This window comes from Schistocerca nitens, chromosome 2 (assembly GCF_023898315.1).
Source record: "Schistocerca nitens isolate TAMUIC-IGC-003100 chromosome 2, iqSchNite1.1, whole genome shotgun sequence".
In the NCBI taxonomy this organism is placed as follows: Eukaryota; Metazoa; Arthropoda; class Insecta; order Orthoptera; family Acrididae; genus Schistocerca; species Schistocerca nitens.
The window spans coordinates 43,212,896-43,237,713 of record NC_064615.1 but is presented as its reverse complement, the minus strand read 5'-3'; the positions used below and the strand labels follow the sequence as shown (position 1 = coordinate 43,237,713).

The 24,818-nt window shown below is 43.3% G+C and overlaps 1 protein-coding gene across 1 annotated transcript in view; it reads left to right on the top strand.

Moving 5' to 3' along the window:
* Nucleotides 1-24,818, top strand: part of LOC126234308 (reversion-inducing cysteine-rich protein with Kazal motifs-like) — a 354,561-nt gene that overhangs the window by 262,534 nt on the left and 67,209 nt on the right. The window contains exon 10 of the mRNA XM_049942994.1: nucleotides 12,247-12,529. Coding sequence (XP_049798951.1) covers nucleotides 12,247-12,529 — 283 coding nt within the window. The remainder of the gene's footprint in view (nucleotides 1-12,246; nucleotides 12,530-24,818) is intronic.

Below are 24,818 nucleotides of genomic sequence, written 5' to 3'. Positions count from 1 at the left end.
GTGTTTGTATTGTCCTCGTCATTTCATCATCATTTGTGAACGTGGCGAGATTGGACTGCGTAAAATTGGGACTTCGTACGGGCGCTGATGAGCGTCCCAAAAACCAAAAATCATCATCAGTATCGTCGTTCTTAGTGAGTAGCATCCGATGGCGAGATATGATGTGTCATATCATGGTCTATCATAGAGTTAAAGGTTAATTTGGGAAAGAAATGCAGCAGTGGCAGACTTCAGTCTAAAAGTAGAATAAATTTAAGTAATACGAACGTGGTTCCCCCTGCAGTCTCTGTGACTAAAATAGGGCACGCCGTAATTGCTGCTTGAGTACATGGAAGAAACCTCCGCAAATAACTGCTGTAGAGAGAACGCAATCGGGCACACCATGGAAACGTTGAACTAGCGTCCACAGCTAATCTTTCTACCATTGGCAGACATCGGAGAAACATAACAACCACACATAATTGGATCTCCTCAAGACCAGAAACTATGACCATTAAATACTGAAGGACTGTCAAGAGAAAGGAGTCTTACCATCAATGCAAACAACGTTCATGGGACATTTTACAATTTCAAGATACACAGAGGGGTAAACGACCGAAGACTAAAAGTTGAATGAATTAAGATGCTATTAGAATGTCATCGTGAACAGTATGATTGAGAGATAATTCCGGATATAGACATTAAGTCAACAAGTATCATGGAGAGAAGCTACAATGAAATTTTAAAAACTGAGCTACAGTCGTATACTATTACTTCAGGGTACAAACCACTCTACATATATTTCATGTTCCATAAGCGAAATAATTTTCATAACCAAAACATCAAGATATTGTTGCGAGATTTTAAGTACCAGAGTGTCAACTGGGGAACCGGTGTTTGGCGACACCGGCTCGGGGACTGTGACGGAGCGCGTGGGACCCGAGCTGTAGGCACCTCACTTCGCGAGGCCGTAAATGGACGTCTGTGTGTGCTTTGGCAGCTGATGGCTGCGTCGACTGCAAATGCGCACGAACGAGATTCTAGCGTTTGCGCTCTGTAAATATGTCTTCGCTCCCGCCCGATCGCTTCGTTCAAAAATGGTTCAAATGGCTCTGAGCACTATGGGACTCAACTGCTGAGGTCATTAGTCCCCTAGAACTTAGAACTAGTTAAACCTAACTAACCTAAGGACATCACAAACATCCATGCCCGAGGCAGGATTCGAACCTGCGACCGTAGCGGTCTTGCGGTTCCAGACTGCAGCGCCTTTAACCGCACGGCCACTTCGGCCGGCGATCGTTTCGTCACAGGCGTCTAGGTGAACACATATTTGAATAGGAATTTCTCAGAAATGTATTATGAATGAGAAGTAGCCACTTACGGGACCCGGGTGGGTGCCTGTGCGTGGTTTGACAGCTGACGGCCGCGCCACGTCACTGGGCTTGTATGTGCGCTCTACTGGACAGGGGTTGGCGGAGGGTGCTTGCGGGCGTTGATTGAATTATTTTGCGAGGAGGTGTGTAGGTTGTGCTATGAGTTATTTGGACAGTTTACGAGTACTGAGCGTGTCTAGACATACGTGTGCTGAATTATTTAGGAGGATTGTGAATGCCTGTAATTAAATGATTTGCGTGAATTAGGAGTTGTCTGCAGACTGTGTATTGTGAGCGCAGGCGTAAGATGGAGAGTGTTTTGCCTCAGTGTGATAAATATATTAGATTTCTAAATAAAATGTTCGAAAGTAAATAGAGTGGACTCCTTCCTTACTTTCCCCAGCAGCCTAGAGCAGCATGAGTAATTTTAGCATAATTCTCGCCCCTACAGACCACCATCTGGGATTAGGTCATAGGCGGGATGACAGTTCAGATGGCAGTAATGTGTACTACGTCAGTTGGACAGTAAACCTCATGGTGGAGACACTGCATGCAAAATAAAGACTTGTGTTCAGATCTGTTTTCCCGTCATTTCTCCCCACCATCTTGGATGACGTCATGCACTGTGCACACTAGTACACGTTAGTACAGGTTAGCCTGCCAACATGGATCGGTAAGGGGGTGTGGTGCTGGGCTGAGGATCGTGGTGTAGACTTTAATTATTTGATTCCAAGTCCAGGTGGGTGTGGCATTGGTGAAAACTGATTGCAAGTCCTAGGTTCTGTCAGGTCGAATCACTTGACTAATGCAGTAGCCAACAGGAGTGCAGCATTCTAGGGGTGGGGTGTGCTAGGTCATGGATGAACAACACGCTGATGGTGGAAAAATGTGGAACTTCTCATTTTATGATTGAATATTGAAATTGTAAATTGAGTTATTGAATATGATTAAAATTGAAATGGAATTAAGTACTTCAGTAATAAATATGTTAGATGCGCGATGTGGGTGTTACTTTGGTTAGCTTATTTACAGAAGACTATGTCTCGCGCGAATATGGAGGTTGCGGCCGAGGGTGTGTGACGTAAGCAGTCCGTCGCACGTGGACCACTGACGTGGCGCATGTCCGGTTATAACGCATGCGCGAGAGACAGCAGATGATCTTGTATCATCACTCGACTTCACGGTAGCGCCCTCTTGTGGCCACGATTTGAACTAAGTCAGTTGGGCTCTGGAGATCGTGGTGAACACAGTGTGTGCCGTCATCTTGAATACCAGTACTTCTGTCATCACCCGTCGTCGCTGTTGAATCCTCTGGTGGCACCGACATGAAATAAGCCAGTTGGGCTTGGGAGCTCGCGGTGCGTACATTGGGTGCAGCCATCCTGAATGACGGTACTTGTGTCATAATCAGACGTCAGTGTGGCGCCATCTGCTGGCACCAATATGAACTAAGCCAGTTGGAGTCCAGACCCAGTGGAGAACACATATGCTTGAAACTGGTTAGATAATGAAGACATGTCCTTTTTTCCCGCCATTTTCTTTGCTTAGTAGAGATAACGGGGGTGTGATGGATTATCATGTTGGAATTTGAACTTCGCGCCATTTTTCTGGGCGTGGGTGGCGTGACACTTTCGCGCCAAAATCCGCAATCTTGATTGACGTCACAGCCGCTATCTAGGATGACGTCATCGCCGCCATTTTGGATAACGCTATTTTGGGATGGTACCAGCCTAGCCCCAGTACTCTTACAACCCTGCTCCCTTCCCAACCACTGCTTCCCTTTCATGTCCCTCGACTCTTGTAACTGCCATCTGGTTTCTGTACAAATTGTAAATAGCCTTTCGCTTCCTGTCTTTTACCCCTGCCACCTTCAGAATCTGAAAGAGAGTATTCCAGTCAACATTGTCAAAAGCTTTCTCTAAGTCTACAAATGCTAGAAACGGGGGTTTGCCTTTCCTTAATCTATCTTCTAAGATAAGTCGTAGGGTCAGTATTGCCTCACGTGTTCCAACATTTCTACGGTATCCAAACTGATCTTCCCCAAGGTCGGCTTCTACCAGTTTTTCTATTCGTCTGTAAAGAATTCGCGTAACTTGACCATACTCGTCAAATAAAACTAAAATTAAAACTTTAAAAAAGAGGACACAAAAACCCTTAAAAACTAAAAACTAAAAACTTTAAGTGTAATATAAGTAGTAACATATTATTAAAGGTAAAGGAATAATATAGGTTATCTTTTACTTTTTAGAGGTTTTTTGTGTTAATTTTTAAGTTTTATTTCATGATTTTTAAACTTCATATTTTACTGGCAGACATAGTACTAACGACACTCTATCCCCACATTCACACAAAATATCTTCCGGGACGAAACAAGAAACTGCGAACTTTTCACTTACGTGATTTACTTGATCTTTTTAATTCACTCATATATTAACTGAATACGTTTTCATACATATTTAGCTTATTTTGTTAAAATAAGCAATATACAGTGGCGTTAAATTTAAATCAAGTTGGAAGAAAGTGGGCTGCCTTTGCGCACTCTTGCAATAGTCTGCCTAAACTATTAGGAAAAAATCATTTGATTTAGTATTCAAAAAAGAAAACACTTCCTAATATTCTGCGAACATTAGGAAGTGATGTCCTTTTTTAATATGAAAAGTGTTTAGTTAATTTAGATTGTGAAATCTGAACAGCTGAACAGACATTTATGGGACATAGCTAAGAACCATCCCGATTAAACCAGCTTTCGAATAAAAAAAAAACTGTACTAAAATGTGGCCTTTCATTCAGGAGCTACGATGCCACAGATAGATGCACAGATACATTTCAAAAGACAAACATCATCATTGGTGTTCAACCGTAAACGATACACATAAGTTGTCGTGGGATTTTATTTAGATCTAGTACTACGTAACTTGATGCAGCTCTTATGTGTTGTGTAGCGTATATCAAGAAAGCGCGCTGGAGGAAAACATTCATACTTAATTTAGCTCATGCAATTTGAACTGCTGGAGCCGCGCAGGATTAGCCGAGCGGTCTGGGGCGCTGCAGTCATGGACTGTATGGCTGGTCCCGGCGGAGGTTCGAGTCCTCCCTCGGGCATGGGTGTGTGTGTTTGTCCTTAGGATAATTTAGGTTAAGTAGTGTGTAAGCTTAGGGACTGATGACCTTAGCAGTTAAGTCCCACAAGATTTCACACACATCTGAACATCATCATCATCTGAACTGCTGAACAGACTTTCGTAGAACATTGGCAAGAACCATCGCAATTGAACCATTTTTCAAATAAAAGCAACTATACTAAAATCGGACCTTTCATTTGGGAGCTACGGTGCCGCAGACAGATACACAGACACACAAGTTAAAGTTGTAACACCCCTCCGTTAGCGTCGGGGTTAAAAAAATTTTCTAGCACGTTCTATCTGCCTACCTGAGTTGTTATTTTAATGCCCCTTTTACATTCAGGTGTACAGCATAACACTAGCTGAAAAATATCACGGAATTAGGTGTGCCTCCCTACATTTTGTTCATCGCTTTCAGTGAGAAACTAAGGATAATAGGGTGAGCACTGGATGCATCATGAAGCAAAGCAAAGCAAAACTCCACGTTCTGGGCTAGATGGGCCAATCGGGACCAACCGACCGCTGTATCATCCCCTGCCAATGTCGTCATTTGAATTAGGTACGGAGGCGTATGGGGTCAGCAGACCACTCTCCTGGCCATTGTCGTCTCTCCTGACCTTGGAACCCATACTTCTGAATCAAGCAGCTCCTCAACAGGCGTCAGAAGGCCGAATGCACACTAGTTCTTTCCTCCGACCAAGGAATAAACTGTGGCGGCACTGGGAATGGGTCCTGGTGCTCCACATAGTAGTTACAGAAACTGACAACAATGTGCCGGAAACAGGTATTCATCCTAGGCTTGAGTGGAATGCTTTTTTTTGTGAAAGTTGAGGTCTCGGTCTGTAGGTGTGATGTCAAATCCTATTTTTCTCCACCTTGAGGTCTGAACTGATGTCCTCCAACTGTAACTGTACTAATGAAACTACCTTTGGGGATTTCGGAAAGAGAACGCATGAAGACAGACCTTGCGAGCCACTGCCTTCGCATGTAAGGTGGCCAGAACACCGTCCCCCTCATTCGCAGACATGTTTAGTTTTTGAAAGTGAGAAGTAAATCCAGGAATATAAAATACTAGGCCAACTGTCATATCAAGATGAACAACTCAACTCGATCAACTTTTCAAACTTTGCAAACATTGTTGGAATCTCGTGTTTCCTATTACAAACCGAATCAGATGGTGGAAAGCGGCCAAGATCAATTACCGTTAGTTACACCAAAACACACAACTTTATTCTCAATGGAAATCACAGAAGCTACACACGGTTCTAAGTAAACACACTTGCACAAGAACTCGATCAATCATAAAGGCAATCACTGTGGGACAACAAGGACGAATGAATTCGACGCAAAGAGAGTTTCCACAAGCGGTCAGCGACCAAATACACGTAGTCCGATGAGACGACCGAAAGAACGACCAACCCAGGTCGTTCCCACTGAAGTTACGTGTGTCGGAAACGGTCGGGCGAGTCTTGGCTATCCGAAGCTGAATGCACCTCCAACCCGACTCAACTGGATGTCCGTTCGGAATTCGGAGACACGGTGAGCCGGGCACACTGGCTCGGACCCAACCATGCAGAGGTAACTCTTGCGCATCGGCGACGATATCTCTGCACCAGGAAGGAACCGACTCACGTCCGGCAAGATGACCAACTGACGAGGCCCAGAAACGGTCAAGGTACATACGTGAAATTGTGGACAGTTGGGAATGTGAGTCTCACGGGAAGCGTGCAAGGGATAAGTCCCTGCAGTCGCGCTCTCATCTGTGTCCTCGGTGGCTCAGATGGATAGAGCATCTGCCATGTAAGCAGGACATCCCGGGTTCGAGTCCCGGTCGGGGCACACATTTTCAGCTGTCCACATCGAGGTATATCAACAAAACCTGTCGGCAGCTGAGGGTTTCAGTTAGTCATCATTTATTTCAGGGAAAAGCTGCACGGTCATCAACACTATCTGTTCTTTCAAGAACAGTTACTGTCTTCATATATATGACCAAACACACGTCGCCCGATGAGACGACCAACCGAACGACCAACCAACGGTCGTCCCGCACTAATTTTCTTCAGTGTGACAGTTTTTCATGTGTGTCGCAAGCGGTCGGCGAGCAGTGGCTGTCCGCACCTCACTGGCGCTCCGTCCCTGACTTCACTGCTGCTGCGTCCCGACTGAACTCCAGACACACGACGAGCCGGAAATACTAGCGGTCGCTTCAAGGATAATAAGACAGTGCTCTTATCGGTAAGCGCTGCTGCTGCCACTCACGGGCGGGTAAGACAGGAACTTCGTGACGCCAGTAAATCGAATAAGAAAATGAGCGGTAGTATCGTAAAGAGAAGATGACAAACAATAAAGGGCATGAACACGAGCCGCGGACGGCTAATTGTGGTAAAATCTACACTTAACGAACAGAAAATTCTGTCTCTAGGCACGTGTCAAAGCGTGTTTCTCAGTTAAGGGAGCAGACATCAGGTTCCTCAATTCCGAACCCACAACATTGGTGGTAACGACCTACTGGGACAGACATAGACGTCTTGTTCTTCTCCAGCGTCGCCAGGGAGGACGATACCTGCCAAGGTGCCCATCTCTCCCGATGAAACAAATCAGTAGTCTGAAGGAACAAGTGCCTGAAAGAGCCACTGGTTGAGGGTAATGGAAAAGAGGTGCCACTTTCTGTATCAACAGTAACGGTCTGGGAGGAAAGAGCGATTGAGATTGCGCTAGCAAAGCACATGGAGTGGTTACAGAGGGAGGAAAGGTAGGAGGTGATGGTAACAGGACAGACTGCAGTTCTGTCGTACCATTTGGTGTTAGTAAACTAAGATAACGGAGTGGCTAACTAAAAGTAAGGTTGGTAAATGGTAGAGGAAAAGTGAGTTTAGTGCTTACAATGAGGTTCTCGCGTATCACGTTATTTCTGGAAACCCATAATCTACTCTGTAGGAATCAACATGGATTCCGGAAACAGCGATCGCGTGAGACACAACTCGCTTTATTTGTTCATGAGACCCAGATAATATTAGATACAGGCTCCCAGGTAGATGCCATTTTCCTTGACTTCCGGAAGGCGTTCGATACAGTTCCGCACTGTCGCCTGTCAAACAAAGTGAGAGCCTACGGAATATCAGACCAGCTCTATGGCTGGATTGAAGAGTTTTTAGCAAACAGAACACAGCATGTTGTTCTCAACGGATAGACGTCTACAGACGCTAAAGTAATCTCTGGTGTGCCACAGGGGAGTGTTGTGGGACCATTGCTTTTCACAGTATATATAAATGACCTAGTAGATAGTGTCGGAAGTTCCATGCGGCTTTTCGGGGATAATGCTGTAGTATACAGAGAAGTTGCAGCATTAGAAAAATTGCAGCGAAATGCAGGAAGATCTGCAGCGGATGGGCACTTGTTGCAGGAAGTGGCAATTGACCCTTAACACAGAGAAATGTAATGTATTGCAAATACATAGAAAAAAGGATCCTTTATTGTATTATTATATGATAGCGGAACAAACACTGGTAGCAGTTACTTCTGTAGAATATCTGGGAGTGTGCGCACGGAACGATTTGAAGTGGAATGATCATATAAAATTAAATGTTGGTAAGGCGGGTGCCAGATGGGAGAGTCCTTAGAAAATGTAGTCCATCAACAAGGGAGGTGGCTTACAAAACACTCGTTCAAGCTATACTAGAGTACTGTTCATCAGTGTGGAATCCGTACCAGGTCGGGTTGACAGAGGAGGTAGAGAAGATCCAAAGAAGAGCTGCGCGTTTCGTCACAGGGTTATTTTGTAAGCCTGATAGCGTTACGGAGATGTTTAGCAAGCTGAAGTGGCAGACTCTGCAAGAGAGGCGCTCTGCATCGCGGTGTAGCCTGCTGTCCAGGTTTCGAGAGCGTGCGTTTCTGGATGAAGTATCGACTATATTGCTTCCCCCTACTTATACCTCCCGAGGCGATCACGAGATTCGAGCGCGCACGGAGGCTTTCCGGCAGTCGTTCTTCCCGCGAACCATACACGAGTGGAACAGGAAAGAGAGGTAATGACAGTGGTACGTAAAGTGCCCTCCGCCACACACCGTTGGGAGGCTTGCGGAGTATAAATGTAGATGTAGATGTAGTAAAGACTTGGGAGCTGTGGAGAGTAGGTGCTGTGTGGGGTCTCTGGACGGATGGATGCTTTGGAGATTTAATATGAGAGTGGGACAGAGAGAGTGATTGGTATGAATTAGAGTAAAATTAGATGGACGAGGTCAGTAAGCCGAGATTTTTTTTTTTTTTTTTTGTGATTTAACTTAGCACATAAGGAAGCATGTGGAATGGGGCTCATTTCAGGTATTACACGTTGGAGGCTATTGCAGGTTAGGACTACTATTCTGCGGGGAGACAGGTGGGTAGATTTTTATATTTGATTGTGTGATGATTATTGTGCTGGAGTTGGTGGAGGAAATGTATGGCTTCGGGTGGCTCGTGTTTAAGGTGTTGGAAGCAAATAAAGGCCCTATTTATTATTATTATTATTATTATTATTCTCGTGCTCAATGCTGGTGGATAATTCAGTAGCTGATGAGTGTAGTCTGTGTTACTAAGAACCCGTCACAACAACGATGTGCCTTCACAAAAGAAGACGAAGTAAATATTCCAGAATTCGAATCAAGAACAGCTGCCAACTTGAGTAACGTAGAAGTAAATATCCTCGGAGTAGAGAAGCAACTTAAATCACTTAATAAAAGCAAATGTTCTGGTCCAGACTGTATACCAATTAGATTCCTTTCGGAGTATGCTGATGCATTAGCTCCGTAGTTAACAATCATATTCCACCGTTCGCTCGACGAAAGATCCGTACCCAAATACTGGAAACTTGCACAGGTCACACCAATATTCAAGAAAGGTAGTATGAGTAATCCACTAAATTACCGGCCTATATCGTTAACGTCGAAATGTTGCACGATTTTAGAACATACATTGTTTTCGAACATTACGAATTTCCTCGAAAGCCGGCCGGAGTGGCCGAGCGGTTCTAGGCGCTACATTCTGGAACCGCGTGACCGCTACGATCGCAGGTTCGAATCCTGCCTCGGGCATGGATGTGTGTGATGTCCTTAGGTTTAAGTACTTCTAAGTCTTGGGGACTGATGACCTCAGGAGTTATGTCCCATAGTGCTCAGAGCCATTTGAACCAACCAATTACCTCGAAGAAAACTGTCTATTGGCACACAGTCAACATGGGTTTAGAAAACATCGTTCCTGTGAAACACAACTAGCTCTTTATTCACATGATGTGTTGAGTGCTGCTGACAAGGAATTTCAGACCGATTCGGTATTTCTGGATTTCTGGAAGGCTTTTGACACTTAACCACACAAGCGGCTCGTATTGAAATTGCGTGTTTATGGAATATTGTCTCACTTATGTGACTGGATTTGTGATTTCCTGTCAGAGAGGTCACAGTTCGTAATAACTGACGGAAAGTCATCGAGTAAAACAGAAGTGATTTCTGGCAATCCATCCGAAACGTAGTGTTATAGGCCCATTGCTGTTCCTTATCTATATAAACGATTTGGGAGACAATCTGAGCAGCCGTCTTCGGTTGTTTGCAGATGACGCTGTCGTTTATCCACTAATGAAGTCATCAGAAGACGAAAAGAAAGTGCAAAACGATTTAGAAAAGATATCTGAATGGTGCGGAAAGTGGCGGTTGAACCTAAATAACGAAAAGTGTGAGGTCATCCACATGAGTGCTAAAAGGAACTCGTTAAATTTCGGTTACACGATAAATCAGTCTAATCTAAAAGCCGTAAATTCAACTAAAGACCTGGGTATTACAATTAGGAACAACTTAAATTGGAAGGAACACATAGAAAATGTTGTGGGGAAGGCTAACCAAAGACTGTGTTTTATTGGCAGGACACTTAGAAAATGTAACAGACTACTAAGGAGACTGCCTACACTACGCTTGTCCGTACTCTTTTAGAATACTGCTGGGCTGTGTGGGATTCTTACCAGATAGGACTGACGGAGTACATCGAAAAAGTTCAAAGAAAGGTAGCACGTTTTGTATTGTCGCGAAATATTGTAGAGAGTGTGACAGAAATGATACTGGATTTGGGCTGGAAATCGTTAAATAAAAGGCGTTTTTCGTTGCGACAGAATCTTCTCACGAAATTCCAATCACCAACTTTCTGCTCTGAATGCGAAAATATTTTGTTGACACCGACCTATATAGGGAGGAATGATCACCACGTTAAATTAAGGGAAATCAGAGCTCGCACGGAAAGATATATTTTATTTATTTATGTTCCGTGGGACCAAATTAAGGAGAAGTCTCCATGGATATGGAACGAGTCAATACATGAAATTATAACACGATAGTAGAAACAGATGAAATGAAATATAAGTAACATATTCAGGCGACAATTCGTAAGTTTAAATGAAGAAAATCAACAATGTAACACTGGAATTTGCTTAATTTTTCAGCTCTTCCAGAAGCTCCTCGACACAATAGAAGGAGTGAGCCACGAGGAAACTCTTCAGTTTAGACTTGAAAGTGTTTGGGCTACTGCTAAGATTTTTGAGTTCTTGTGGTAGCTTATTGAAAATGGATGCAGCAGAATTGTGCACTCCTTTCTGTACAAGAGTCAAGGAAGTGCATTCCACATGCAGATTTGATTTCTGCCTAATATTAACTGAGTGAAAGCTGCTAACTCTTGGGAATAAGCTAATATTGTAACAACAAACGACATGAAAGAAAATATATACTGTGAGGGCAATGTCTGAATTCCCAGACTATTGAATGGGGGTCGACAAGAGGTTCTCGAACTTACACCAGACATAGCTCGAACAGCCCGTTTTTGAGCCAAAAATACCCTGTCTGAATCGGAAGAATTACCCCAAAAAATAATACCATATGACATAAGCGTATGAAAATATGCGAAGTAGACTACTTTTCGTGTTGAACTGTCACTTATTTCAGATACTGTTCTGCATCTACATCTACATGATTACGCTGCAATTCACATTTAAGTGCTTGGCAGAGGGTTCATCGAACCACAATCATACTACCTCCATACCATTCCACACACGAACAGCGCGCGGGAAAAACGAACACCTAAACCTTTCTGTTCGAGCTCTGATTTCTCTTATTTTATTTTGATTATCATTTCTACCTATGTAAATAAAGCAGCATTTATGAATGTATGCTTTACCGGCGTATACAGCTGGCGAAGAGTTCTCGGGCATCCAGCCGGGTGGCGGTGTCTTCAAAGTGCGACGTTTCGACGAGTGACATACTCGTCATCTTCTGGCGAAATGCCGAGACTTTGCGGATGCCGGTCTCGGCACTTCGCCAGAAGATGACGAGTATGTCACTCGTCGAAACGTCGGAGATTGAAGACACCGCCACCCGGCTGGAAGCCCGAGAACTCTTCGCCAAAGCAGCATTTAGTTTCTGAACAAGATCCTGAAATTGGGCTTTCCACAACAGCTTACTATCTATCCGAATGCCTAGGAACTTGGAACTGTTCCGTCTCGCTTATAATATGCCCATTCTGTCTGATCAAAATATCGGTTCTTGTTGAATTGTGTGTTAGGAGCTGTGAAAACTGAGTCTTACTGAGATTTAGGTGTTCATTCCTTCCTCGCACTGTACGAGATTGGAATAATAGAGAATTGTGAAGGTGGTTCGATGAACCCTCTGCCAGGCACTTGAATGTGATTTCCGTAGTATTCACGTAGATGCCACACAGTAGCGCCCGCCTGTGAGAGCGCGCCCTCTGCCCGCTGCCCGCAGTGGAGGAGCCGTGTGAGCTGGGCTGCGGCGGGCTGTCGTTCTGCGCGCCGGTGTCTCGGCCGCTGCAGCTGTTCCGCAGCTGCGACGCGCGCGCCGACGCGGCGGCCCGCGCCGCCGTCTCGCTGTGGTCCCGTCGCGGCGCCGCGCCGCTGCCGCTCCCCCTGCCTCTACCGCTGCCGCTGCTGGACGTCCGCGCCTGCCGGCCGCACCTGTGGCGCGCCGTCGCCTGCGCGCTGCACCTCGCGCCCTGCCACGCCAACACGCGCTCCCTCACCATCTGCAGGTCAGCAGCGCGGCGCCAGCATCCAGTCGCCTCACTTGACACTGTTTGTTTCCTCCGACACGACAACCGTATTCCCTACCGTCCCTGTACCTGCCACTGTCTGACCTGGCTGATAAGTCACGCAGGGGCAGACCAATTGATCCACACCTACAAATCCTTAATCCGTCCCATCCTCTGTTATGCCAGTCCTGCCTGGATATCCCCCCCCCCCTCCAAATTCTGCAGGGTGTTACAAAAAGGCCAAACTTTCAGCAAACATTCCTCACACACAAAGAAAGGAAATATGGTATGTGGACATGGGTCCGGAAACGCTTACTTTCCATGTTAGAGCTCATTTTATTACTTCTCTTCAAATCGCATTAATCATGGAATGGAAACACACAGCAACAGAACGTACCAGCGTGACTTCAAACACTTTGTTACAGGAAATGTTCAAAATGTCCTCCGTTAGCGAGGATACAAGCATCCACCCTCCGTCGCATGGAATACCTGATACGCTGGCCGGCCAGAGTAGCCGAGCGGTTCTTGGCACGTCAGTCTGGAACTGCACAACCGCTACGGTCGCAGGTTCGAAACCTGCCTTGGGCATGGATGTGTGTGGTGTCCTTAGGTTAGTTACGTTTAAGTAGTTCTACGTTCTAGGGGACTAATGAACTCAGATGTTAAGTCCCATAGTGCTCAGAGCCATTTGAACCATTTGAACCTGATGCGCTGATGCAGCCCTGGAGAATGGCGTATTGTATCACAGCCATCCACAATACGAGCACGAAGAATCTCTACATTTGGTACCGGGGTTGCGTACAGAAGAGCTTTCAAATGCCCCCATAAATGAAAGTCAAGAGGGTTGAGGTCAGGAGAGCGTGGGGGCCATGGAATTGGTCCGCCTCTACCAATCCATCGGTCACCGAATCTGTTGTTGAGAAGCGTACGAACACTTCGACTGAAATGTGCAGGAGCTCCATCGTGCATGAACCACATGTTGTGTCGTACTTGTAAAGGCACATGTTCTAGCAGCACAGGTAGAATATCCCGTATGAAATCGTGATAACGTGCTCCATTGAGCGTAGGTGGAAGAACGTGGGGCCCAATCAAGACATCACCAACAATGCCTGCCCAAACGTTCACAGAAAATCTGTGTTGATGACGTGATTGCACAATTGCGTGCGGATTCTCGTCAGGCCACACATGTTGATTGTGAAAATTTACAATTTGATCACGTTGGAATGAAGCCTCATCCGTAAAGAGAACATTTGCACTGAAATGAGGATTGACACATTGCTGGATGAACCATGCGCAGAAGTGTACCCGTGGAGGCCAATCAGCTGCTGATGGTGCCTGCACAAGCTGTACATGGTACAACTGGTTCTCCCGTAGCACTCTCCATACAGTGACGTGGTCAACGTTACCTTGTACAACAGCAACTTCTCTTACGCTGACATTAGGGTTATCGTCAACTGCACTAAGAATTGCCTCGTCCATTGCAGGTGTCCTCGTCGTTCTAGGTCTTCCCCAGTCGCGAGTCATAGGCTGGAATGTTCCGTGCTCCCTAAGACGCCGATCAATTGCTTCGAATGTTTTCCTGTCGGGACACCTTCGTTCTGGAAACCTGTCTCGATACAAACGTACCGCGCCACGGCTATTGCCCCGTGCTAATCCATACATCGAAAGGGCATCTGCCAACTCCGCATTTGTAAACTTTGCACTGACTGCAAAACCACGTTCGTGATGAACACTAACCTGTTGATGCTACGTACTGATGTGCTTGATGCTAGTACTGTAGAGCAATGAGTCGCATGTCAACTCAAGCACCGAAGTCAACATTACCTTCCTTCGATTGGGCCAACTGGCGGTGAATCGAGGAAGTACAATACATACTGACGAAACTAAAATGAGCTCTAACATGGAAATTAAGCGTTTCCGGACACATGTCCACATAACATCTTTTCTTTATTTGTGTGTGGGGAATGTTTCCTGAAAGTTTCGCCGTACCTTTTGGTAACACCCTGTATAATTCCCTCCAGATCCTCGAGCGCCATGCACTCCACCTCGCCTTCCGTATACGCCTCCTGTCCCCCACACGGATCCTCTACGACTTCACTCCTTTCCCCCATCTGCTCCTATTCCTCGAACCTGTCGACATCCTCTACACCTCCCGCTGCCTGGATCCCCCTCATCCCCTGGTTGCTACTCTCCTCTTCAGTCCCCACCCTCTGCAGCACCTTCACCACTGTGTCCCCCTACCCTCCATCTCTACACCCTTCATCTCCTTTTCCAAGGTGGCTTCCGTTAGAGAGCCTGTATACAGAGAGAGTGACCATAGGTGAAGTTGCCCGTGATTGGATGATTAGCTTTGGCAGAAAAATGGCGCCAAACGTCTGTCGCGCTTCCTATGTTCGCCTTGCTTTTGAGTTGAACTGAAGTTCAGAGGACTTTTGGAATCGATTAAAAGGTATATTGATAATTTTTACTTATGGACCGTTTGACAGCAACTGAATAAAACACAATTTTAGTACCATACGCATTTCGTCTTTATTTTCTGCAACGTATCATCAGTGCCCTGGAATATGTACATATGTTAGCTATTTAATTTACATTTTTGTCACTGCGCCTACAGGTTATAAACAGTTCTGGTGATTGGTATTTCCTATTATGTAGTAATGTTTTGAACTGTACTTACAGGTTGCGTGGTCAGTTTCTTACATATTACGCTCCTGTTGCTTTTTTGGTGTTGTTCTTCTTATGAATGCCAATTTGCGGTTTTTTTCCCACATACCACAGCACTATGAACTGAACGCTTGTTTCAATGCAAATTTTTGGTTTCTGCTGCCGACTGTCAAATGTCTTTACCAAAGATTGAATGTTATTGCCAAACTTTCCAGTGTAATTATTGAAGTATCTATGATGTGTTCGTGCAAGCATTTGTGTGTGCATTTGTGTATGTGCATGTGAGTGTGTGTGTGTGTTGAAACGTCCCCTTTGAAAAATTGTACATGACTGTGCTTAAACTGACACACAATATTTTTTTTTTTTTAGCGCAACTCAATCTGACTTTCAAAAATCTCTACAAAAGAATGGCCCTGACTAACATTAACCTATACCTTTCACAAATCACTTACCTCACAAAAATCTTCGTTACTGAAGCTACTGCAATACAGCGAGCGCCACTACTGCCAGCTAAATAAAAGATTCAAACTACTGAAGGCACTAACTACTGATAGGCATAGTTAGCAAATGAAAGATTTTAATAGAGAACAAACAATGAATTTACCTTAATAGTCATAATATATATAGCAGTTCATGACATCCAGTCTTACAAATTTCAAAACTCCGCCATTTCTCTCCCCACATCCACCACTGCTGGCGGCTCACCTCCAACTGAACAACGCTACGCGCTGTTAACATCCAGCTGCCCAACACTACAATGGCAGACAACTATGCAAACTAGCCACAGACTGCACACAGCACAGCCAGTGATTTTCATACAGAGCGCTACGTAACGTTGCCAATAAGAAAACATAAACAGCCTACTTACATAGCCCCCATGCTCCCCACAAAAATTTTACAAATTGTTTTGGGCAGTGGCCAATAATGATTTGATAAAATTTTTCATAATTACAATAACAAAAATATCAAATGCACACACTTATTGATACAATGTTGGTCAAAAGCTAAAATTTTCTCACAGTCCATAAAGACAGTCCTGACCATTCATCACAGCAAAATTGCAGTGTTTTTCTCAAAGTCTGAGCAGTAAGAGAAAATGCACATGGAAGTAGTGGATTTCCATGCAGTCTTGAAGAAGTAGTGTTGTCCTTCCAACGGAAAGACAGTGCTGACTCTCGACATGCAGACAGGTAATGGGCCACAACAGAGCAAACCCACCGCAGAATCAGTCGAAGTTTTGAAGAATACTGGTAGGTAGGTCATCAAAGAGTAGACCCACTGTAGTCCTGGTAGAGATTACGGTATTGGTGGGCCATCAAACGTGCAGACCCACTGTAGTCCTTGTAGAAATAATGGTACTAGTGGGCCATCAAAGATGCAGACCCACTGTAGTCCTTGTAGAGACGGCCAGCAGTCATCTGTTGCGACTGTGCAGGTGCACAATCACCATCGAAGAGTCTTGCAGAGAATATAGCAAGTCCATAAACCACCACACGTCCACTCACAAAAAATTTGTTTGAAATGTCCTTAGAACCAGCAATGCTGTTATCCAGTCCTTTGCTGAATTATTAACACACGTGCAAACACTATCAGTCCCTACTTCTCACATATTGTCCATATACTATGACCAACAGAAACGTGTGCAGTGAAATGTAACTTACAAGTTACTTAATTTGATGAACTGGTGTCAATTACAGTTTTATAACATAAGAATACAATAACAAAGGTACAAAATACATCATTAAAAACATAACAATACAGGTAAGATTTGCAGCACAGGCTTTACAAAAGAATGGAAATAAACATATACATCAGTGTTACAGCAGTTATGACATAAGTAAATACATAAAAGATTAGAATAATTATTGAAACATCAACTTCACACATGCGCATTAAAACAGAACAGAATTAATAATGTCTAACATCTTTACAAAGTAAATAACATATTATTAATGCAAATTATATTTGAGGATAACAGTATTCCTCATCATAGTTCATGTAGCTGAGTATTAGAAAAATTCTACAACATAAGTTTTATCAGATAAACATATAAAGACAGGAAGAATATAAATACACAAGGGTACACAAACACATAGTGGGATAACACAAGGAAAGGACAGGGTTTGTTTTACTGCAGTATTTTGCAAACAAAACTTTCTTTACTTCTCGGAGATCTCCCTTCGTTCTTCATTATTTCCAAAAGTCCTATCTATACCTGCTTTCTGTACTTTTCTCGTATAGCCTGTCAGTGCATTTCTTCAAATTCATCGCAACTCATTCTCTTATAGGCTACCCCCTCTTAAGCTAACTTAAATCTACTGAGCTCAGATGCTAAACTAAGGGACGAGGCAATGCAGCAGCACAAAACAATTAACACAAACAGCAATGACAAAAAAATGGAAAATTGCAAAGCAAGCTACTGTAAATCTAAATTACCAAGCAATGCAACATTACAACTAATATGAGCCAATGTGCAGCAACAAGAAAAATAAATCAGTAGTAAAACTAGCTTAACAGAGTAATACAAAGTGAAATTTAGTAGCACTATGCCTGGCAAACAGCAGCAGCAAATGTAATAACTTATATCTAAACAACATGGCAACGCTCAAGGAAAAAAAAAAAAAAAACACTAAAGACAACACTGCAGATAAAGGAAATGTATATTCACATCTTAATGTCTATGTAATTAAAGTGGTGCACCACAATTTATTCTACCATAAAAATTACCAAGTACTTGAAAAGTAAATTATGTATGCAGTTCCTGTGAAGGGAAATGTCTTTGTACTCCCTCATTTTTTGGGAAGTGTATTACAAAATTAGTATTTACTGTATCTGTAGACAGAAAATATTTATATTAGTACATCTATAAAATTCTATTTTAACCAATGCTGCAGTGCAGCTAGAAACCAGATATTAAACAAAATGAGTAAATAAATACATCAAGCAAGCCATATGGCATTTCTCTCAACTAGCAAGACAATAGCTGTGAAATGTTTCTCATTGTTTCATTAGGCATTTTATTAAATATCATAAATTAAGAGCTCCACAGTGTAATTATACACTCCTGGAAATGGAAAAAAGGACACATTGACACCGGTGTGGAAGACCCACCATACTTGCTCCGGACACTGCGAGAGGGCTGTACAAGCAATGATCACACGCACGGCACAGCGGACACACCAAGAACCGTGGTGTTGGCCGTCGAATGGCGCTATCTGCGCAGCATTTGTGCACCGCCGCCGTCAGTGTTAGCCAGTTTGCCGTGGCATACGGAGCTCCATCGCAGTCTTTAACACTGGTAGCATGCCGCGACAGCGTGGACGTGAACCGTATGTGCAGTTGACGGACTTTGAGCGAGGGCGTATAGTGGGCATGCGGGAGGCTGGGTGGACGTACCGCCGAATTGCTCAACACGTGGGGCGTGAGGTCTCCACAGTACATCGATGTTGTCGCCAGTGGTCGGCGGAAGGTGCACGTGCCCGTCGACCTGGGACCGGACCGCAGCGACGCACGGATGCACGCCAAGACCGTAGGATCCTACGCAGTGCCGTAGGGGACCGCACCGCCACTTCCCAGCAAATTAGGGACACTGTTGCTCCTGGGGTATCGGCGAGGACCATTCGCAACCGTCTCCATGAAGCTGGGCTATGGTCCCGCACACCGTTAGGCCGTCTTCCGCTCACGCCCCAACATCGTGCAGCCCGCCTCCAGTGGTGTCGCGACAGGCGTGAATGGAGGGACGAATGGAGACGTGTCGTCTTCAGCGATGAGAGTCGCTTCTGCCTTGGTGCCAATGATGGACGTATGCGTGTTTGGCGCCGTGCAGGTGAGCGCCACAATCAGGAGTGCATACGACCGAGGCACACAGGGCCAACACCCGGCATCATGGTGTGGGGAGCGATCTGCTACACTGGCCGTACACCACTGGTGATCGTCGAGGGGACACTGAATAGTGCACGGTACATCCAAACCGTCATCGAACCCATCGTTCTACCATTCCTAGACCGGCAAGGGAACTTGCTGTTCCAACAGGACAATGCACGTCCGCATGTATCCCGTGCCACCCAACGTGCTCTAGAAGGTGTAAGTCAACTACCCTGGCCAGCAAGATCTCCAGATCTGTCCCCCATTGAGCATGTTTGGGACTGGATGAAGCGTCGTCTCACGCGGTCTGCATGTCCAGCACGAACGCTGGTCCAACTGAGGCGCCAGGTGGAAATGGCATGGCAAGCCATTCCACAGGACTACATCCAGCATCTCTACGATCGTCTCCATGGGAGAATAGCAGCCTGCATTGCTGCGAAAGGTGGATATACACTGTAATAGTGCCGACATTGTGCATGCTCTGTTGCCTGTGTCTATGTGCCTGTGGTTCTGTCAGTGTGATCATGTGATGTATCCGACCCCAGGAATGTGTCAATAAAGTTTCCCCTTCCTGGGACAATGAATTCACGGTGTTCTTATTTCAGTTTCCAGGAGTGTATGTTTTCAAGTTTGAGCGTGTCGTATTTGCGATGCTTTCGACGAAGAAATGTCAATAGTGAGGATAATGGCCTCTTTTTTTTTATACCTGTGTCTCTGAAAAGGCACACACTAATGGCTTTTTCTCCAGGCGTCTGACACAGCTGGGTGCCCACGACGCATTACGTGCAGGTGGTCACTTAACTTTCTTACGGAAATATTTACGACAGCAGTTTCTGCTACAGTGACAGTCTCATATAAAAATATTTCACAGGTCAAGAATTTGCGTTTCAAATCTGTAGAAACAAAATCCTATTGATATAACAGAGTCCAAAAAATTTTCGTCGGCATTGTAATACATTCACGCATTTACATACATTTCATAACTCTTAAAGTACGATTCTTGGTTTCCAACAACCTTTTTCACAAACCAGAGTCCCTAACCACTACTCATTATTCCTTACCTTATTACACATATACATATTCGTCGACACTTCTTCAGTATTTCATCATAATAAATACATATCATAATAAACATTCCTCAACAGCATAATACACATTGTCGTCGTAATAATAACATCATAACACCTCAGTCAAATCTCAAAATCGTCATAGCTTCCTCCAATAATTTCAAAACCTAAAAAAAATTCTCTACTCATGTCAAAAGTGTCATCTGCCTCAAACGTACTTTAAAAATCGTGATCCCATACCAAATATATCATTCACAGCTCTCATAATATCACAATGGGTCCGAAAAAATATGAACAGTTCACAAAGTACAGACAAAATACAATTTCGTAAGTGTGAAGTTACCCAACTGTGTAATTGCGTAAACATGTGTCACTGATGTAGTAAAAAAATGTTTGTTTCTCTGTTAAATAATCAGGTAGCTGTTTAATTCTTTGTTGGAGAAATATGGTACCAATTTGTAAAGTTGTATAAGCAAATACCATATTAGCTAGGGCTCCTTGTGCTTGCCACACACATGGTACACAAAGTAAGCGTGTACCCCTCTGAGGATTAATGTAATTATACCCTCAGGTGTTACAGATTACAGCAATGGAATGAAATGTATCACAGAAAACCTTTGTATCATTGTACTTCAAATATCTTTAAAAATAAATGTTTTAAGTACAAAATTAATCACTCAAATACGTGTACTGTAGCGCTAAACTGTACGTCTTGTTGTAAGATAATCTCTGTGGAAGTGTCGTAGTTATTGTCCTCCGAAAGCTAAGTTCTGCAGAAGCCAATGTACTTACCTCATGATAAATGTGAAATGCTTTGCGTATAGATATCTTAGTTATTACGCTTATTGCCGTGATGAAGAAAGTACTGTGCTGTAACGTATTGTTGTGCTACGGAAAAGGCAGTCTCATTGTAGCTACACCACAAAAGTTACTACTAAAACATGTTTTACTTTCCAGAATAATACAGAAAAACTGTGCAGATATAAAACAGAAACACCGCAAAAGCAACATTGTAAATTGTCACTCATTAGTAGCGTCGTGATACAATCGTGAGCTGTCACATAAATTAACTACTGTGTCATCTGGTATCTCACAGAAAGTACTTTAAATCCACAATGTATTTTCAAGTAAACCAAAATGTTGTATTAAAATCTCATAAGCAGTACTGGTAAATGTTCTAAGTATGTGAGCCTTATAGTCGTAACGTAATCGTGCAAATAACAAGCAAGAATGTACACACACAATAACACTGTGTCGTCCGTTCACAATAACAATGCATTCGTAATTTCTGTTTAAATAAGTTCTCTTGGTTCTTGACTGGATATTTAACTTCAAACAGTGTTGCATGTTAACAGATTTTAAGTCTGACAAAGCATACTAGTAATGTAAAGTGAAAAGTTATATGGCAAAGACAAAGTTAAAAAGCAGATTATCTTTCAATAAACGGTTTTACATGTGAAATGTGGTGTAAACCTTTACTCTTCCTAGTACGCAGAGTTTCAGTTTCCGTGGAATTATCATGTGGTATATGGTACATCGGTAAAGAATGCTAAAATTTTTCTCAAGGTTAGCGTCTATGTAATTTTTCCCTGAGCCAGCCGGCGCACGTGGCAGCCTGCGCTGCGAGTCATTGTCTGTCTCTTTGTTGGCGCGGGTCGTTATTGGGATTTGGACACCTAACTTCTACAAATTCACCTTGTCGAGAGTGCCCTGCTCTGTTTGAATCCCGCCAGTTCTGATGGAATTCAGGTCTGTAGTTTTGTCGGTAGTTTCCATAGTTTCTTGTTTGTCGGTCATGTGGTGGAGAATTTCTCCCGGAATCGTAACTGCGCGCTGAACTGTTGCGTCTTAAGTTATTCTGTCTCCCTTGATAATAATTCCCATATTGTCTGTTTCTATGATTGTCTCTGTTATATTCATTACTACGGAAATGCGATCTTCCTCTGTAACTATTATTACTCTACCAGTGGTTGTCATATGGGTGTTGTCTGTTTTGGTCACGATTTGTGTTGTAAGAATAGACTTGTCGTGACCAGTTATTGTTTCTGTCGTCACGGAATTGTGACGGATGTGACCTGTAGTGATTGTTTTCCTGTTTTCGCATCCCGCGACTGTCTGTGTCAATTTCTAATTCTTGTAAGAGTCCCTGAAAAGCTTCAATGTCGTCTTTGCAACGTCCTGCCAAAATAATATTTCTTAAATGTTCAGGCAATTTCATTAAGCAAATGCGGATGAGTTCTGAAGGGCTGTATGGGTTTGACAGGTATTGATTCTTGTGCAACATGTCTTCAAAATATTTGACAAGACTGGAAAATTCAGATTGTTCAAAGTGTTTCATCATCACGATGCTATGTTTTACGCGGTCTTGCGTAGCTTGAGACCAATATGCTGAGAGGAAGGAATGGTAAAATTCTCCTTCACTGTGACAATCGTGAATGACCGATCGCATTCTTACAGCTGGTTCATTCTCTAAGTAGCCACACATAAATTCTAATCTGTGCTCTAATGACCAGTTGGGAGGAAAACAATGAGAGAATTGATGGAGCCATGCTTGTGGATGAATATCGTTGCCAGATTTCTTAAATGTTTTGAATTTACGTGTAGTAATGAACAGCTTATAGTCAAAATCATCATGTCGGCGAGTCGCATGTCGGTCATTGTTACGTCGTTTCGACGGTTCCATCTCAAAATTCGGTGTACCTTGCCAATTTCTTTCATAATTTCCGAAGTGCCCTGAGTTATTATTTTGTGGCTGTTCCGTATTTCTATGTCCCTCTTCCCGTATTGGAGCGCGAGTGGCCTCTGAAATACGTAAATCTTGTATTACCTGTGTCAGCTGATCTTGTACTTCCCGGATTTCTCTTTGGTGTTGCGTTTTGTTTGAATTTCCTAATTTGTTCGCACTCTTCTGTGTCATTAAAGACTACTGGTTTTGTGTCATTCAAATTATCATCTACCTTCGTAGATAAATTACTTAGCTGATCCGAAAGTTCAACTACTTTCTCTGATAACGAACTAATTTCCTCCATGTGTCTTTCTACTGTGTCCTTTAAGTTTTCCTGAGTTTTTGCAAATTGCGTAACCGAATCGGTAGATGCAACTGAGTCAATTTTAGCTTGCAAGGTCTAATGATTTTCATGAACAATAATTTGCAGTTCTTTTATGGCTGCTTCGTGATTCTGTAATGCATTTTCATGCCGCGAAAAAATAGGTTGAAAATGCTCACAAATTTGTGTTTTTACATCGTTACAGACTTTTTGACATTTCGATTCGATTTTATGTAACTCAGTAGTTAAATCTTCACGTGTTTGTTCAAGCGTGGTGTGAAGATTTTGTTCCATTGCGTCTAACTGTTGCTGTGTTTGTCTCTGGTGTTGTTCCATTGTGTCTAACTATTGAAGATTTAGTTCCATTGTGTCTAACTTTTGAAGATTTTGTTCCATTATGTCTAACTTTTGAAGCTTTTGTCCCATTTGTTGCATTAATTGTAATAACTATGCACTGGTGTCTGAAACATGTTCCTCAGTGCTTTTTGGCAGTGAATTTGCACCGGCAACATTCACATTTTGACAAGCGGAAAATGTGTCTTGACTCATTTGAGAAAACGGTGAGAACCCAAAACCTGAGTCTACAGTATTTGCAATATTGTGTTCTGTCATTCCTGATTCCTGAGGCGACCTGTGGCCGACCGATCGATCGATAATGCTTCCCTGTTCACTACCTGTTTCACTGTCTTCACCATTATTTGACGCCCGCTCCATTTCCCTATGCACAGTTACCAAATTACTACTTTGAATGTCTGTTAATTCATTACACAGCGGTGCTAGTAAGCTACGCTCGTCGTCACTATTATTTCTCTGTTTACTTTGGAGCCTAGTGTTACGTTTTTCACACGCCATTATTGTCACAATATTTCACACGATAACACAGAAAAACACAATTTGAGGAGCAAAAATAAGAGAACACATTAACATAGCATTGAAAATAATATCTAGTTAATTGCAAGCGCAGCTGCGAAATACTTGGTGCAAATCTACATGAATGCCACAACAAAAAGCAACTACAAAGGAGATTCTCTCTACAATTACGCGCTAGCAATAAACAATAGCTACACTAATTACACAAACTACAAGAAAAAAATCAGAAGATTCCAGTGAGGTATCCTCGGCTAAGGGTCGACATATGAAACGTCCCCTTAGAAAAATTGTACATGACTGTGCTTAAACTGACACACAATATTTTTTTTTTAGCGCAACGCAATCTGACTTTCAAAAATCTCTACAAAAGAATGGCCCTGACTAACATTAACCTATACCTTTCACAAATCACTTACCTCACAAAAATCTTCGTTACTGAAGCTACTGCAATACAGCGAGCGCCACTACTGCCAGCTAAATAAAAGATTCAAACTACTGAAGGCACTAACTACTGATAGGCATAGTTAGCAAATGAAAGATTTTAATAGAGAACAAACAATGTATTTACCTTAATAGTCATAATATATATAGCAGTTCACCACAATGGCAGACAACAAAGCAAACTGGCCACAGACTGCACACAGCACAGCCAGTGATTTTCATACAGAGCGCTACGTAACGTTGCCAATAAGAAAACATAAACAGCCTACTTACAGTGTGTGTGTGTGTGTGTGTGTGTGTGTGTATGCAAATAATCATCTGATGATGCCTTGCAGA